Here is a 17,934-nt window from a genome sequence, read left to right on the forward strand (position 1 = left end):
AGAAAGACTAAGATCTTTTAGGGCCAGCCTGTTTGATTTAGTGTGTTTGTATGCCTAGTGTCTAGTATAATGCCTGGGATATATTTGATAAATAAATGCTCGTTGACTGATTGAATATTTAAAAGAGGAGATAATTTGGGAACTGTGAAAATGCTATATAAAAGGTGAGAGACATTAATATGACTATTATCATTTTTAGTATAGCTTATCCCTCCATCCTCAGATGGGTAAGAGGTGCTATGAGTAAACCTGCAAAATGAATATTATTTCCATATAAAAACAATAAAATTCAAAAAGACTAAATGATATAAAGGGAAATTCCATTAAAAATAACTAAAATCTGCATAAAATAATTGGGAATCAATTATCAAAGCACATTTAATCACAACTTAATTACAAAATATCCCTTAAATAAATAAAAAGCAACTTAAATAGTTGGGAAGAATATTCAGTACTCATGGCTGGGTCAATTTAATAAAAAATGGCAATATCATCAAAGTTATTTGATAGTTCTAATGAAATATCAAACTTCCAAAATCTTACAAAACTTGATGAAATAAAAAAAAATTATTCGGAGGAATAAAAACCTAGAATATCAAAGGAAATCATGAAAAAGGTAGGCACAAAAAAGGAACATTTCCCGACTTCAAATGATCACAAAGCAACAAACATCAAAACAATTTAGGATTAGTTAAAAAATAGAAAAGATCAATGGAACATTGTAGGCAAGGGAGAATCAGAAGTGACAGAGTTCAATAACCCAGTATTTGATAAACCCCCAAACATAAATTACTCAGGAAAGAATTCCTTATTTGATAAGAACTAATGGTAAACTAGAAAACAGCCTGGCAGAAATCAGGTTTAAACTATCATCATATTGTATTCCACAGAAAATTCGAAATGTACATATGTGACTTAATTATTAAAGATAGTACCGTTTAAAAAAAATAGAAGAGAAGCAAATTAATCTTATTGTTAATGGGATTCCAGTTCTGTCTCCTAAACCCTATCCTGTCATTCTTTGTCAGGGGGAAAAGCCCCTCCCCCTTTGTGACTAAGTTGGAATGGTCATAGAGGAGCCTCAGCACCCTCCTAGTAGAAAAATAAAGGCTTGCTTCTCATTCCTGCTTCCCCATAAATACCTGGACCAAATTTGCTTCATCAAGATTGTTGGGAAAAAATAATCTAGGAGTTATGAAAAATGCAGCTTCACAGATGTGTAGGGTTAGTATAACTATTGTTATTAGTAGTATTCATCCAAGTGGGCATTTTGATGTCTCTGTTGGGGAATAAACTAAGATATGAAAATTTCCGTAAAATTGAAGCTCACATGCCAAAATATATTATGTTAACAATGATGCTCAGAAATTTTTCTCAACTAGATGGCATTCTTTTCTGCCTTCTTAAACAGAGCAAAGGAAATGAAATTTTTACTTTTTCTTGGTGACCTAGGATCATCATTATGATCATAAGTGTATTATGCTATGACAGCATACTTCATGATATAGTGATGTACTCAGAGTCTATTGAGATTATAAACAGGGTTGTTTGATCCTGCCCTAAATAGCCCCAGACTGTTGTACCTTTCAAGTTTTTGTGTTGTCTTGTAGTTTTCTGTATCCTACATCACTGTAAGGACAGTTAACAACTGTTAATTTGTTGCTGATATCAATGTGTTAATTTCTAGCATACCCTTTCTTCTCCCCTTTCTAATTTTTTGCTTCTAATCAGCTATTGGTATTATTGTTGTTCAGTCAATTATATACAACTCTTTGTGACCCTGTGGACCACACCTATACTGTCCATAGGATTTTCTTAACAAAGATACTGAAGGGGGTTGTCATTTCCTTTTCTGGTGGATTAAGACAAATCATAAAGTGAGTTGCCCAGAATTACTTTTTGATACTGGTTGATACCAGTTCAAATCTGAAGCTGGATTTGAATTCAAATCTTCTTGACTCTCCTAGTCAAGCACTCTATCTACACAGCCACTAGCTGCCTCATGCTATTGGCATGGGAATCAGAAAATCAAGGTTGTTAAAATTGTATAATTTGAGAGTAAATAGGCGAAGGGGGACAGTGTATTATTATGTATAAAGTACATAGATCTTAACACTTGTCAATGGTTTTCGTGCTCTATGGCTTGGTTAACTTCCTTCTTGAAGGATTTAACTGTTTAATGGATAGTTGAATTTGCCAAGTGATTTCTGATTTCTACATGGCTGAAGTGTTGAAATTCCTTGATTATCTGTTATAATTTTAGTTGCCATATCACAGGAAAGACATAAGAGAATTAGACTGAGAGAGCTGAGAAGAGCAACTAAAGTGAGCAGAGGGTTGTGGTGAGGATACTGAGTTGTTGTTGTTGTTTTTTGTTTTTTTTTTTTTTAAGTGATTTTAAGTCAGGAGAAAAGCTGAAGGAGGGACAATATGGAAGACTTTAAAATCATGATGGCAATGGAGAGAAATACAGATTGTTCCTCAGAAATTATAGAAATGTATACCAACTCCATTCTGAAAATAAAAAGTCAAAATACAGAAGACAAACAAAAAGTAGGTTTACACAGCAAGGATAAAGAGGACAGCTCCTTGCCCTAAAAGGCAATAATACAATGAAAGTTGATTCAAAAAGAATAAGAAAAATTATTCATGGAAATAATAGACCCATCAAAGCTTATGAAGAGATGGGTGACAATATGGAATGATAAAAAACATAAGTTCAGTTTTAAAGCTAGAACTAGAGAATAACTGAGTAAGAATTTGGGCATCAGTTTCTACCTCTAAAAGATGAATGGGACTAGACTACTCTAAATTTGCTCTCAGAGAATCTGGGTTCAAATCCTGACTACTTATTATCAGTGTGATGTTGTCACTTCTGCCCTCTGGAATATTTGTGAAGTGAAGGGGATTGAATTACATGGTTTCTGGTTCTTTCCAACATTTTATGTCTATGGAGCTAAGATGTAAGGGGAAAAGAGTCTAGCCTTGACTGCCCCAGGTTGAAATTAGAATAAAAAAGACTTTCCCAAAGCTAGCCTTTAGTGCTCCCTGTCACCCATCAGAGAGAAGTGCTGATTTGGAGGAACTATACAGATGACACAGGAAGGCAATTCCAATGCTCGTTACATGTTTACATGTACATACCATTCAGCTGTTTGCTCTGAGTTCAAACAGAAAGATGGTCTGGGGAAAGGAAACACCTAAATAAATTATGCTGCTTCCCCACAAAATCTATTGTATGGGCCTACTGAAGGGGATAGGAAATACTGTTCTCCAATCAGACAAATGTTTCCCTGGTCTGGGAACTAACTGGACTACTCCAACCCTGAGTAAGAGCAATGTCTCAATTGGGAAGTGAAGTAAAAAGAAGGGGATGGGACATCCTGGCAAAGCAGTGATGCTGAGAAGGAGACAGTGATATTTTGTTCTCTCACTTTTGTTTTCACCTTCAGCTTTTTTTTTTTTTTTTAACCTTCTAGCCAACTAAGATCCACACTCATTTTGCTTGATATATCTCCCCCTAGAAATTTTGTCATATTGCATCAAGATGATAGTTCTCAGGGGCAGAGAAGTTGAAAAATGAAAATGAATTGTAATTAGGATTTGTTAAGTAGAATACCCTTGTTCCAAGCAGAACTAGATAAAACCCAGATCTTCCCTTCTCATGTTCCTTTCAGACACACCCCACCCCTACCCCCATTTTCTAGAAAGTATCACCTATATAAGACCTTCGATTTAAGGAGTAGAGCTATTGGACTCAACCATGATCTTTCCATTTACATTGGGAATTTCAGGATAAATAGCAGTGGTTTCTTGGGGCAACAGTGCAGCATCAGAGGGGATTGTGAGTCAGTTCTGTTGGGCATAGCAAATGACTAAAACTACCTATAGGAACAAGCTGATAAACCCAAACCTGACTCAGGGTAATAATAATAATAGACCAATGCCCTCTTTATACATGTATAGTATTTAATGATTTGGAAGACTCTTCCACATTATCATCTAATTACTCCACAACTACTATGTGATATATATATATATGTATGTGTATATATATATCACATAGTATGGAAAAATAATGATTGCTTTAGGTAAATATGGGAACTTCAGTGAGGTAAACTGTGTAAACTTATACTATCAGTAAACTAGAACCTAGGTCTAATTCCTAAGTCCATGTTTTCAAAGGAAGAATTAAAATATCCATAGCTAGTTTTGACATTTCAGTCCTATCAAATGTTCCACCAGATTTAGCTAGAGTTGTTGCTAAATACTTAGTATAGAAATTGAAGAGATTCCCATCAGTTGGGGTAGAGTTGAATAAGTTGTGTTATATGATTATGGTGGAATACTACCATGCTATAAGACATGAGAAAGTTGGTTTTAGAAAAATATGGAAAAACTTGCATGAAATAACAGAGTGAAATGAGCAAAACCAGGAAAACATTCTAACAGCAGTATTGCTTAAGGAGTAACTATGACTGACTAAGCTACTCTGAGAAATATGATCAATTAAATTGACTACAAAGGACTTATGACAGAAAATGCTATGCACCTCAGAAAAAGCAATGACATGTGGAAATATGTATTATATGGTTCCACATATATATCCTTATTGATGGTCTTTTCTAATGTAAGAGTAGGAGACAGACAACTCAGAACTCAAAATGTAGTAGTCACACCCCCAAAAAAGAAATAAGAAATTTTAAAAGATGCTACATTGTGGGATGGAGTCAAGATATCAGAATGCCTGCACACACACACAAACCCCACCCCCCAAAACAAAAACAAAAACAGAACAACTAGTGCCCACATCAGACTGAATTTTGATTAGGAAAACCAAATAAAAAGCACTATGAATCATTTTTTCCAATCCAGGGAAGCTCTGATAGACAAAAAGGCATTATGGACACTAGAGATGAGCCTTGGGCCAAAAGCATGTGTAGTAAGGAATCTTACTGCTTAGGGAGCACTGAAAGTTTTCAGGATTTGGTCAGCAGCAGAAGGATGAAAGAGGATAGAAAGTTAGCCTAGATATCCCATCCCAGAAGTGTGCAGAGTGTAGTACTAATAAAGTCTTAAATCAAGAAGTAGTATTGGAAAACGAGCGAAGATACCAACCATAAAGAAATTACTAAGTTGATAGGGAAGCTCCAAATCCAAACCCAAAAGAATAACTCAAAATTAACAAGCAGAGCCTCAAAGATAAATTCAACTTGGGACACAAGAATTCCTAAATCAAGTATTAGATAGCTAGATATCTATTTCTGTATTTATATCTATATAAGAGAGAGCTAAAATGATTTTTAAAAACCAAATGAAAGCAGAGAATTAACAACTTGGAAAAGGAGGTACAAAATTTTACTGAAAAAAATAATTCCTTAAAAAATAGGATTGGCCAAATTGAAGTTAACAATGGCATGAAACATCAAGACACAATAAAAAATCAAAAGATTGAAAAAAATAGAAGAAAATGTGAAGTTCGTCATAGTAAAACATATCAAGGAGAGATAATTTATGAATCAATGGATTTTCTGAAAACTATGAACCTTAAAAACATCCTTGATATTATATTTTGAGAAATAAAACTACCCAGTTATCTGAGAACCAAAGAGCAAAGCAGAATTGAAAGAATCTGCTGAAAGAAACCCCCAATGAGATTGCATGTGACTTTTTCAGTCAGTCAACAAGCATTTATTAAATCAATATTTTGTGTCAGGCATTTTTTTGCTAAACACTAAAAGTATGTAAGGAAATGGGGAAAAAAAATTCTCTTCCCTCAAGGAGTTCATATCTAAAGAAGAACCAATACACAAATTACTAGATATATATAGGAAATATACAGAAAAAAAGAAAGTAATGACAAAGGATAAGGCTCTAAGAATAGGTGAGGGGAATGAGAAAAGACTTCCTATAGAAGGTGGAAATTAAAATGGGTCTTGAAGCCAGAGTAGCTAAGAGGAGAATGTGAGAAGGAAGAACAATCCAAGAATGGGATACAGTCAGTACAAAGGCATTGAGATTAGAGATGGAAATATCCAATGTGAGATACTGCAAGATAGGCTAGTATAACTGGGTTGTGGTAGAGTACAGGAAGGGAAATAAGATTTAAGAAGACGAAACATAGGAAGAGTTCAGGTTTTGAAGAGCTTTAAATGTCAAACAATGTATAGTTTGTATTTGATCTTTTTAAGATGGAGTTTGTTGAAGTTTTAAATAAGGAGGGTGAGAGTGACACAGTTTATGCTTTAGAAAAATAACTTGAGCAACTGAATGGAATATAAATTGAAGGTAGAGAAAGATACAATGCATAAAGAATTCTTGCAATAATAGTCCAGGCAAGAGGTAATAAAGGTCTGAATTGAGATGCTGACTTATTTAAATGTAAAGAAAGGGAGAGATATAAGACATGTTGTGAAGGTAGCTAATGTTGATACACACATGCATTTAGGAAGTGTCTGGCAACTGCTGCACAATTTCCTGGGTGGTAGTTGATTAAGATCTTATATATCAGGCCCAGGGAATTTTAACTTTTAGTGGTTTTCTGCCCCAACATGAGGCAGCTAAGTGGTGCAGGGGATAAGAGTACCAGGCATTAGGAAGACCTAATCCAATTTTAACTAGCTGTGTGACTCTGGGCAAGTCACTTAACTCTGTTTGTCTCAGTTTCCTCATCTGTAAAGTGAGATAGAGAAGAAAATGGCAAAACATTCTAGTATCTCTGCCAAGAAAACTGCAAATTAGGTCACAAAGAGCCAGATAAAAAATGGCCAATTAACATGCCCATTATTTTCCCTCTTTAAAAGGTAGGTGGTGCAGTGGATAAATGATCTTTATGTCAGGAAGAAGTGAGCTTTTAAATCTAATATCAAATATTAGCTGTGAAATGCTGGGCAAGTCATTTAACCTCAGTTTCTTCATCTATAAGATGGAGATAGTAATCGCATTTATCTCCCAGGGTTGTTATGAGAATAAAACACTTGCATAGTTATTATATTATATTATTATTTAAGATTCTGGATGAACTATGACCAGTCAGTTCCTGATCCCTGATGACTATATCCCAATAAGTTGGGGTAAATGTGTCCAATTTCTGTCCAGATAGGAGCTAATGGGAGTGACAACTACTTATGATCTAAATGTCTTTGTCTTTGAGTGCAGAATGCTAACAAAGGTAAGAAGACAGTGAAGTCTTCTTTGAGAAACCATGTAGCTTTATGACTTTATATCATCTGTTACTAAGTTCTGCCCTTGAGGGGAAAAAAAGGAATCAACTGTATAGAGTACTCTACAAGGAAACACAGGGACAGGTCTCTGAGTGACTAGTATAGGAAAAACAAGGCTTTAACTTCAAATCTGTTTACTTATCACAGATTCTCCAACACAGTCCTTCTCTTAGGACACAGAATCATAGAATATCATAATTGGAAGAGGCATCTCAAGGGTTATATAGTCAACCCATACCTGAATAGAAATTGTTCTCTCCCATATTCCTGACAGGTCCTTCACAGGAAGAACCTTCAGCCATGGAAAATCTGCCATTTTAGGGACAGCCCATTATACTTTACATTTAAATGTTAAGAAAAATGTCTGCTCTTTTTAGTCTCTGCATTTATCCATAGTAATTCCCCTTTCTATAATGTATTATCCCCTCACTTTTTTTTCCCTTCCAATAATAACCTCCCCAAGAAAATCCTTTTGAATTAAGTCTTCTTGAATTATCTCCCATACCATTCCTTTACCCCTAAGCACTTGTCTTTCATTTGGAATCTTTTTTATTTTTTTTTAATTGACAATTTGCTTCTGCAGTCCCTGGTACTCATTCCTAAACTGATTTAGGAAAGTATGATTAGTAATTTGATTTCTTTATACTGTAAACTCCATAAGAGAGGGACAATGTCTATTAATCCTTTAATATCACCCAGAATATTTGCTACAGTAGTCAGCATACATAAGTGTTCAATAAATGTTCATGAACTGACACTGATATATAATTGTATCTCTGGCAAAGAGGTTGAAATGTAAAGCTCCAGAAGTAGCTCTTCCTCTTTTGTAGAAAATGGACCCTGACTCACTCAGGGCCTTTAGCCCCCAATAACTGAAGAACACACAACAATGTAGGGGGAGACATGGTACAATGGGAAAATTATCAAACTTAAAAATCAGGTGACCTGAGGCTGATTTGCCTTGCTGCTTAGCTACCTGTGTGACCTCAGGCAAGTCCCTTAAACTCCTTTGGCTTCAGCTTCTCTATCAGTAAAATGAGAGAGTAGGACTAGCAGCTAGTTACTACTTGAACTCTTAAGGTAGCTTTTAGATACAATGATCTTCTTCTATTATATCAGGAGGAATAAAAAGCCTCCTTTACTATTCTGTATCTGCCTGCTACCCTGGCTTGGTTCTGGACAGAGTTTCTTAGAATTAGTCATAAGTTCTTTTTAATTATAGGAATTCTTTCCTGGTCCTTCCCTCAAATTTCCCCTCCCATCAATTGGTTAAATACTTTTAATTTTAAAGTTACTGTGATGTTTTAATGTTTTTAATACTTCAAAGTTAAATATACTATTCTGCTTCTAACTTGTCATAATTGACAGAATAACTATAATCAATCAGTATCACTAACTTTTCATGGCTCTAAGATATCTCTACTGAAAAAATTTTTTTTTGTTCAAACTCTTTGAAAAACCTGTCCTCCTTTGGATATATCTTCAGTATGTCATTTGGATTAGATGATCTCTAAGGTTCCTTTCAAATCTGAACTTCTACAACTCTATCTTTCCAACTTCTAAAATGATTTGGTGATGGGATAGAAGTGGTAAGAGATACACTCAAGTATTTGAAGTATGATTATAAAGTAAGGAAACTAAATTTTAAACAAATATCCCAGATCTTAAGCTCAAATGTTTGAAGTCAATTTTTTGAACAAGGCTGGCTTCTTGTGTACTTAGTACAGTAGCAGGAAATTCCTCCTGACCCTGTTGCTCTGAAAACCTGATGACTTACAAAGGATAATGGGGAATCATAATAGAACAGGAAGGGACCTTAGAGGTCATTTTTGTGCAAACCCCACATTTACAAATGAAGAGACTGTCATAGAAGTTAAGTGATTTCCTTAGAGTCCAATGTCAGAGACAAGATTTGAAACAGGTCTTCCTTATTCCAAATAAAATATTCAATCCACTACACCATGCTTGCCTATGGTACCCTACAATGACCTACAATGAACACAAATCAATACTATGTTCATGAGAACTCAATTCTAAAAGCAAAGAAAAATTGGATTATCCTTTATAGGGAATTACTTGAATCATTGCTTCATTTTACCTTCCTAGCTAAGTCAAGTATAGTTAATTATGAATGGGCTATAAGAAATTGACATAACTATAAATATTCAACAAATATTACTAAGTGCTTATTCATATGTATATGCCAGGCACTAATTCAAGATGCTATTGATACCAAAACAAACCAAAAAAGAAAAAAAAAAGCCTTACCATTCTCTCAAAAAAAGAAAATGTTAATTAGGAGTTTCTGAATTTAATACCTTTAATGTTGACTATGACATTTACTATCTTAGAAAAAGATAATACCACCACAAGTTACACATATATATTCAAGGGAATTCTGTGTCCTTCAAAATGTTACCCTTGGATGAATAATGCACTTATAATAACTCATCTACAAGATGCTGTCATTGCCTGAAATAATTTCAGAATGGTCTTTGGGTCTATATTATATTCTTTTGAATGTCTTGAGGGGGCAAATCTTTTTCTTTGGAGAGTAAATTTGATTTGGGTAAAATGCCATCAGTTATTTACAGAAAAGTCTGGTAAAAAGAGGGACAATCAGATTGGTCTGTATCATTGGTATCAAAAATGGACATGTGATCCTAAAGTCATTAAACTACCTTTATTGCATGTCTCTGAGCTTCATTCCCTAAAAATATTTTTTCAATGGAAGCCTCATGGGCATAAATGTAAGATCTCTAAACATAAGATCTCTATGGAGATTACTTTAGAGAAGGACAATTATCAGGCAGCTAAGTGGCACAGTGAGTAGAGTGCTGAGCTTAGAGTCAGGAAGACTCATCTTCCTGAATTCTAATCTGGTTTTAGACATTTAACTAGCTGTGTGACCCTGGAAAAGTCATTTAACTGTTGGCTTTAGTTTTCTCATCTGTAAAATTAGCTGGAGAAGGAAATGGCAAATCATTACAAAATCTTTGCCAAGAAAACCCCAAATGGGATCATGAAGAATTAGACATAACTGAAAAATGGCAAAATTGTGCTGTCACTTCAAATTAATTAAACTGGGGATAATTAAATCATCCCTCCCATCTCATTCAACAAACTTGGCACCTACTAGTTCAGAGCAGCATATTTAGTGCCATAGCAGATGTAAAAAATATATATATACCCATGTTCTTCATGGAATTTACAAACTAGTAGGAGACAGTGCATGTAAATAATTATAATGGAAAATTTAATGTATAAAAGAGGTAGTAATACTAGCTCATGTTTTATAATACTTTAAGGTTTACAAAAGGATGATCTCAGGAAAATCCTGAATATCAATTTATATAAGCCTTATATATCCTTATCTTACTATGGGGAAACTGAGGCTCAAAGTGGTTAAATGAATTGCCTAGAATCACTGAACTAGTTCCCAGGGTGGTTGTGAAGGAAAAAAAATTAAAACCTTAAATATAAATGTTTCTATTATTAGTAGTCATGCTAATCCTTGATGGACTCTTTTATGTCCCTCTAAGCCTTAGAAATAAAAATGAAATATCATCTATGCAAGATATGAGAAAAGCTTTCTCTTTTCTGATTGAAAATCAGGGAAAGTTTCAGGGAAACCTCAGCATTTGAGTAGGGTATGAAAAGATAGATAAAATTTCAGCAGTGAATAGAAGTGGGGATGCCTTCTAGGAAAAAAGTGGTGTGAAAATGTGTCATTTTTGTAGATATGGCAAGTAATAGTTTAATTAGAGTACAGAATATGAGATGGGGATTAGCTATAATTTAGGCTGCAAAATTAGGGTGGTAGAAAACTTCAAATGCCAGGCTTGGTGCCTGGCATGTAGGTCTTTGATAAATGGTTGTGCATTGATTCTGACAAGAATAGTAATTCATTAAAGAATGTTGTGTTGAGCAAAATGCATATAAAGATGATTTTTCTGAAATGGCCTTTTTAAAAATAGTATTTTATTTTTCCAAATACATGAAAAATAGTTTTCAACATTCATCTTTGCAAAACTTTGTGCTCCAAAATTTTCTCCTTCTCTTCCCCTCTTTCCCCTCCCCTAGACAGCAATTCTATATAATAGGTTAAATATGTTCTTTGAACATGTTATAGGTTCATATATAGGTTAAACATGTTCAATTCTTCTAATCATATTTCCATATTCATCATGCTGCACAAGAAAAAAATTTTAAAAGCAAGATTAAGAAAAAAAAAAAGCAAACAAAAAACAAAAAGTTGAAAATACTACGCTTTGATGCATATTCAGTCTTCAGAGTTTTCTTTTTGTATTCGGATGGCTCTTTCCACTACAACTTTATAGGAATTGCCCTGAATTGCCTTATTGTTGCAAAGAGCCAAGTCCATCACAGTTGATTATCACATAATCTTGTTGCTGTGTACAATGTTCTCTTGGTTTTGCTCACTCTGGAAGTGGTATTGAAGGAAAGGTTAGAAAGGGAAAGAGAATGATAGAGGAGATATTTGGTGAGGAAGTTATCATTGCAGACCAGGTGAATGGTGGTAATAAAGATCTGAATGGACAGTGTTGACTATGGGAATAGAAAGAAGGGGACACAATGAAAGAGATATTTCAAAGGAGTTTAGATGGGAGTTAATTGATATCTTTATTAAATATGGGGATGAGAGAGAAGGAAAAAAGCAAAGATAATCTCCCAAGGCTTTGTACCTGGGTGACTGAACAAAATGGGAGTTCCATTGACAGAAAAAGGAAATCAGAAGAACAAGTTTTGAGAGGAAGGTTCTGGACATGTAAGAATTAAACAGGATGTCCAAGTAGAGATGTCCATTGTGTTGTTGGAGACCTTTATAAGTGGAAATCAGGAGAGATAGAAAGGCTGAAGATAAAAGAATGTGGAATGGGTGATAAGATGCTTGGACATAGTACTTAAAACTGAGCAAATACATGTGATTCTAAGGAAAACATTTCTGAGAACCAGGAGAGAGTTTGAGTGTCTGGGGAGACATCTCAAGGAAGATTTTTGCTAGGGCTGTTGGAAAAGCAGATTTGGAGTTCAGAAAAGAGTAAGAAGTTGGAGATATATGTTTATGAATCATCTGCATAGAGATGAAAGTGGTAGGAATGAATTAGGCTGTTCAAAGAACATATATTAGAATATCAAAACTAGAAACAACACATACTTTAAGTAATCAGGAAGATATAAAGGAGCCAGGGATAGAGACTCATAAGGTCCATACGAGAAGCAGGTGAGAGTATCTACTAGAAGGGTGTGGTCAACAGTGTCATAAGCAGCAGAGGTCAAGGAGTTTCAGGATTGAAAAAAAGGTTAATTGGATCCAGGGATTGGGAAGGCTTCCAACTCATGAACTTGGAGGGAGCCGGTTCAATACATTGACAAGAATGGAGACTTTATGGTATGGTGCTGACATTAGGAACTCATTTGGCACATTATCCTATTGAATGGTGATCATCAAATTAGGTTACACTGTGTTCTCTCCTTTATGAAACACCTACAGCATTTACTGTGACAAGGAGTTAATTCATAATGGAGTTCTAGAGTTAGAAGTGACCTCAGTGTTCTCAAGGATTATTAGTGGAGAGACAAAAGAACTTGGTGTGGAGTGTGGAAAACCTGGATTCAAATCCTGGCTCAGCCACATGTGGCCTTAGCCAAGTTTCTCAACCCCTCTTTATCATGCTTTTTCCTTCTGTAAAATGAAGACGTTGGATTAGATGCTCTCTAATGACCCTTCCATGATCCTAAATAATCCTAAAATGAGGGAGAAAAGTATTTGGCAGTATGCTAGTGCAGTTTATGTCCTCTTGCTCTAAATCTGAACAACTCACCCCCAACCAGGCTCTAAACATCAGTCCGTGGCTCAGCTGGGAATCTGTCCTGATACCCTTCTTCCCTGCCTCATTTCCCTTCCCTTTCCCTTATTTCCTTAAGTCTTCCATTTGTTTCCTTCTCTTCCTGCCTTTTTCTCATTTCTTCCTATTCACCAGATTTCTACTTCTATCACTTTCTTTTGCCTTCCCCAACTTCTTCATTTTCTTCCCTTCCCCCCTTTCCATCCCTTCTCCCTCTTTTTTACTCCTTTATTTTCTTCTCCCTCATCCCCCTTTCCCACCTCTCCTCTCCCATTTCCCTTTTATCTTCTCCAAGCCTCTTTTTCCTATTTGTCTTATCCATTTCCTCTTTCTACTTCTTTTTCCTCTCTCCCTTTCCCTTTTTTCTACATTTTCTTTTCCCTTCTCCACCTTTCTTCTCCCTCTTTCTCTCCTTCCTCTTCCCCCTCCCATTCTCCTTCCCCTCCCATCTCCTTCTCCTCCCTCTCATCTCCTCCCCCCTTCGTTTCCACGGCGACAGGCCCAGCTCCGTGCAGGAAGTGGGCGGGGAGGGGGCGGGGCGTCTCTGTGACGCCAGGGGCGGTAGTTAAATGGCGAAGCTGGAGGGGCTCCAGGTGGGGTTTGAACTGGCCAATGGGCGAGCTGCCGACCGGGTGTCGGAAAAGGAGGCGGAAGAAGGGAGGAGTCGCTGGGGGAGGTGCACTGCATCCTCCCCGGCGTCTCCATGGCACTACCCTGGCCTCCGATTTCAACGACTTCATAAGAAGGCGTTTCTGGGCACAGCCGTGCCGTTCCTGGTGAGAGGAGAGGGCTGGGGGCGGGGGGGGAACCCAGCCCGGCCGGCCCCCGAAGTCTCCCCCGCGCCGCGTTCGAAGGTCTGCACAGGGCCAGCCCCGCCCTGTGGATCCCCCCCCCTCCCCTCTGTCTCGAGGGACGTCACACTTCAGAACCCCAGCCGAGGGGGAGGAGGGGTTATCATCCTGGGGGATTACAACTCCTCGCGCGCCCATCCGGGTATTAACTCCATCCGATGATCTCTCCAAGAATAGTCCCGGATGGCGCCGGCTCAGCCTACTCGTGCTTTCTGGATCTCCTGACCCGCCAGGCGATCGGGGATGCCCGCTCCCTGAGGTCCCGCTCCCCGCGGGCACGGCTGGGGCGGGCCCCCACCCGTACCTACTCTCGCTTCTCCGGCCTCCGGCGGTCCTTGAGCCGGGCCTCTCCCGGGTGAGGGCTGTGGGGGTGGGGCGGCCCCGACGGGCTGACCCCGTAAATGAAGGGAGACGGTTTCTTCCCCCACACTCCAGGGACACTCCCCGCTATCCCCCGGTGGCTCTTTTCTGTTTCTGCCTCCCCCGGGCCCCTCTCGGCGCTTGCAGTTGCGGCGTTAACCCTTGGCAGGGGAATGCTCACACCGAGTTCTGAGGAAGACAGCTCACGCCGCCCCGTATCCCGCCTGGGCAGCCCCAGTTACTGGTGAAGGGCAAAGTGGGCCCTTTAGGGTTCTGTCGCCGAGCTCCCTCCCCCCGTCCCCCTTTTCCCTTCCCGACAACTGATGAGCGGCCCTGACAGTGTGGAGGAGCCCAGGCTTGTCTGGCTCTGCTTAGATTTTGTAATCTCCCCCCTGTTAAATGGGGCTGAAGCCTGTATACAACCGTGGTTTTTAAAGTTAGGAGTCATGTGATAAGATTTAGTGATGACCGATGTGATATTCACTCATTCAAAAGAAGCTAAGGGAACCAATCCCCACTGGGCTTTCTGTTTCCTCTTTTTGACACGGGCATTTTTGTCTTGTGAAATTGCCAACCCCAGCTTTTAAAAATACACAAATCCAAATCGAAACCACCTTGCCAGACTTGTTATTTCTAAATACTTATTAGCTATGATAGATTAGCCCAAGAGTTTAGGCCTCAGTATATTTCTGTGATAGGATGATCCCAGGAGAAAATACAGAAAAAGGATAGACAAAGGAACTTTGAAGAGCAAAGTTCTCGTATTTGCTAAGATTTGACAAATATTAGGGAAAAAGAAATGTTAGTTGTGGGGAAATTTAAGTATGCCAATAGTGGTTGGGATGTAATTGGATGTTCCTCAATTTATATTGATACAAATTTGTTGGTTAGATCGAGATAGGTGGCTCAGGGGATAGAGCACCACTGTGGAATCTGGAGGATCTGATCCTAAATTGGACTCCAGACACTTGACACTGTGTGATCTTGGGCAGGTCATTTAACCCTGATTGCCTCAAATTTTTCCCCACACCAAATTGTTGTTTCCTTTGCCTAGGGCCTAATACTATACCTTTAATGTAGAGTGCTTAATGTTTGTTAAATTGAATCAGGAAAATGTTAGATTTGATTCTTCCTAAAAGTAGTGATGGCTTCTTCTAGAGATGAGCAAAACTATTTTTTCAGTGTCTTCCTACCCCAGAATTCTTTCATGTGAAAAATTAAATATATTGTAAAATCCTTGTTGCTCTGTTGAAATTTTTTTAAACCTCATGAAAGATGGCAGAGTTACTTGACCAACCTCTCTCCCTAAAATCTCATGACAGTTTTTTGCTTTTAAGTACTGAAGACATAAAATAGAAATTATTAACTAAGATTATTTCACCACACTCCCTAGATCTTCTATCAAACTCCTAAATTGAATACACTCAGTTTACAGACTTAATATCCATTTTTACAATGGTGGCTTATTTTAATTATGAATAAAATTTAGAATAAATTGAGCTTTGCTATATTCATCTTTCACATACTACTCTTAAAATTTAAATTTGTACAACATTCCTTCCTGTTACACTGCTCAGTGTTGATTTTATTTGAAGTGTGATAACTGTGCAGAGTAATATCATAGTAATGTACCAGTTTAAAAAGTCTCTCCCACAAATTGGGATCGTATTTGTTATATAATATGGTAATTTTTTGCTTGTATAAAAGTTAATTTTCCAAATTGAGAAATGTTACCTAGTCAGTGTTATTTGTGGGAAAGCAAAAAATGGAAGTATATTTATAATTTAATTCTTATGTCCATGAACAGGTTTCCACCTTGCGGGAAAAGCGGCATAACGACTGTCACACAGAAAAAGGTCTTACGAACACCTTGTGGAGCTCCCAGCGTAACAGTTACGGTATGTGAAAGGGGATGAGGGACAAGGGCTTCAACTTTCAGACAGCTTTTGCATTAGTGCAGCTTGCCAAGCCTTTGATCCTTGATGAAGCATACTTTAGTCATATTTCTGTGTTTTAGCTTGGCCTTGCTTTGCATATGGTGATTTTGTTTGTTGCCTAGAATGATACTGTACTTAGGACCTAATTCAGATTGCTTTTAGTCAGCTTTGCAAAAATATTCTCAAAAAGTTAAACTCAACAATATTTTTATTTTTATCTGTAGAATTCATGCAAACCTTCTCATCTTTAACTAGTGCCAGAAACCTGATTCACTTAAAAACAAAAAATGTATAATCTTAGGAATTATAGTACTAGCATTATAGGACATACTTTACATTTCTAGAAGTTTTTGCCTGCTAGCTTGCTGTTTTTGGGCTGAAGGGCTCTAAACCACTTCGAATCAGCATGGATATTTTAAAGTAGCCAGAGGAAAACAGTGATATTTGCAGATATCTCTTTCTGCTGAACCAGCACTTACTTTGTCTACAGTGGGACTCATCTGAAGTGAACTTAATCATCTGCTGCATGGGAATTCAAATCTTGGTTCATGACATTTGAATGTGGTATACACAGTTGCATGTGCATGTAGATGGTGGTTTGCTATGTGCCCAGTGGCTAAGCTTTCAGCAGACCCTCAAAGCAGTGAGCTCTCTTTTTCATGCCCAGTTTACTTATCCACAGATCAACCTTTTATTGTGTTGCCCTCCCCTGCCCGCCAGAAGAGAATGATGAAGAACCGCTCTTCAACTCCCCCCTTACATGTTCACGTGGATGAGAACACTCCTGTCCACGTCCACATAAAAAAGATCCCGAAACCAACACCTGCCAAGAGCCAGGTAGGAGCATGCCATTTGGGGCGTGGTGAATGAAGGCTTCGGACCAGGGCCAGCACCAGGGCCTACACATCCCTCAGGTCTCTTTAGTTTTGACTCAATCTTTACTCCAAATGGTCAGGAAAAGAAAGTTTTCTTCATCCAGAACTCAGCAGCATCGTCATAGAAGGTTGTTTCTCAGCAAAGCACCATGATAAGTGTTTTGGTGGGGTTGCTGCCTGTATGATTATTTTATGATCTATTTGTGTGTGTGTTTACTTTTCACAGAAGTCGCACAAACGTGGCATGAGAGGGGACACGGTGAATGTCCGGAGGAGTGTTCGAGTGAAAACTAAAGTCCCTTGGATGCCCCCTGGCAAAGCATCTGTCCGGCACTTAGGCTGCAAATGGGAGGTATTAACATTCCATTTTCCTTTAGGTTTCATTGTGCTCCCAAATTGATAATTTTTGAACACACTTGGCATAAATTTAACTTGAAAAACTTTTGAGTTTATGTATTCCAATGATCTTTCTTTTGTACTAGATTTAAGCAGGCATTACAGAGTTTATTTTCCCATAAAAAATTCTGTATAGCTGTTCTACTTTATAAAATATCATAAATGAGTATTGATTTTATTTAAGCAAATGAGAACTTATAGATACTTATTCTAAAGATGCTTCAATTCTCAGACTGTTTTCTGAACTCTAATTTGGCAGTGACCTTCAGAAGCAGATTGCAATCAAGGCTAAAAACATTCATCATCTCACTATTTTATAGCTGCAATTAGTTTTTGATTAAAAAAAAATCATATTCATTTGAACAGCCCTAATTCCAAATGATTTTTTACTTTCTAAAAAAATTAGACTCTTTATAAAAAGT

The 17,934-nt window shown here is 37.5% G+C and overlaps 1 protein-coding gene across 7 annotated transcripts in view; it reads left to right on the forward strand.

Moving 5' to 3' along the window:
• The first annotated feature begins 1,050 nt into the window (after positions 1-1,050).
• ODF2 (outer dense fiber of sperm tails 2) overlaps positions 1,051-17,934 on the forward strand; it is a 42,041-nt gene continuing 25,157 nt past the window's right edge. Inside the window, exons 1-4 of one of the 7 annotated variants that reach the window (XM_074293795.1) lie at positions 1,071-1,224; positions 16,112-16,202; positions 16,924-17,078; positions 17,343-17,468. In XM_074293795.1, the coding sequence (XP_074149896.1) occupies positions 1,195-1,224; positions 16,112-16,202; positions 16,924-17,078; positions 17,343-17,468 (402 nt within the window). In that variant the 5' untranslated portion in view covers positions 1,071-1,194. Of the gene's footprint in view, positions 1,225-13,653; positions 14,300-16,111; positions 16,203-16,923; positions 17,079-17,342; positions 17,469-17,934 lie in introns of those variants that run through there. The other 6 variants (XM_074293800.1, XM_074293798.1, XM_074293799.1 and 3 more) reach the window with 6 other exon arrangements.

This window comes from Sminthopsis crassicaudata, chromosome 2, assembly GCF_048593235.1.
Source record: "Sminthopsis crassicaudata isolate SCR6 chromosome 2, ASM4859323v1, whole genome shotgun sequence".
Classification (NCBI taxonomy): Eukaryota; Metazoa; Chordata; class Mammalia; order Dasyuromorphia; family Dasyuridae; genus Sminthopsis; species Sminthopsis crassicaudata.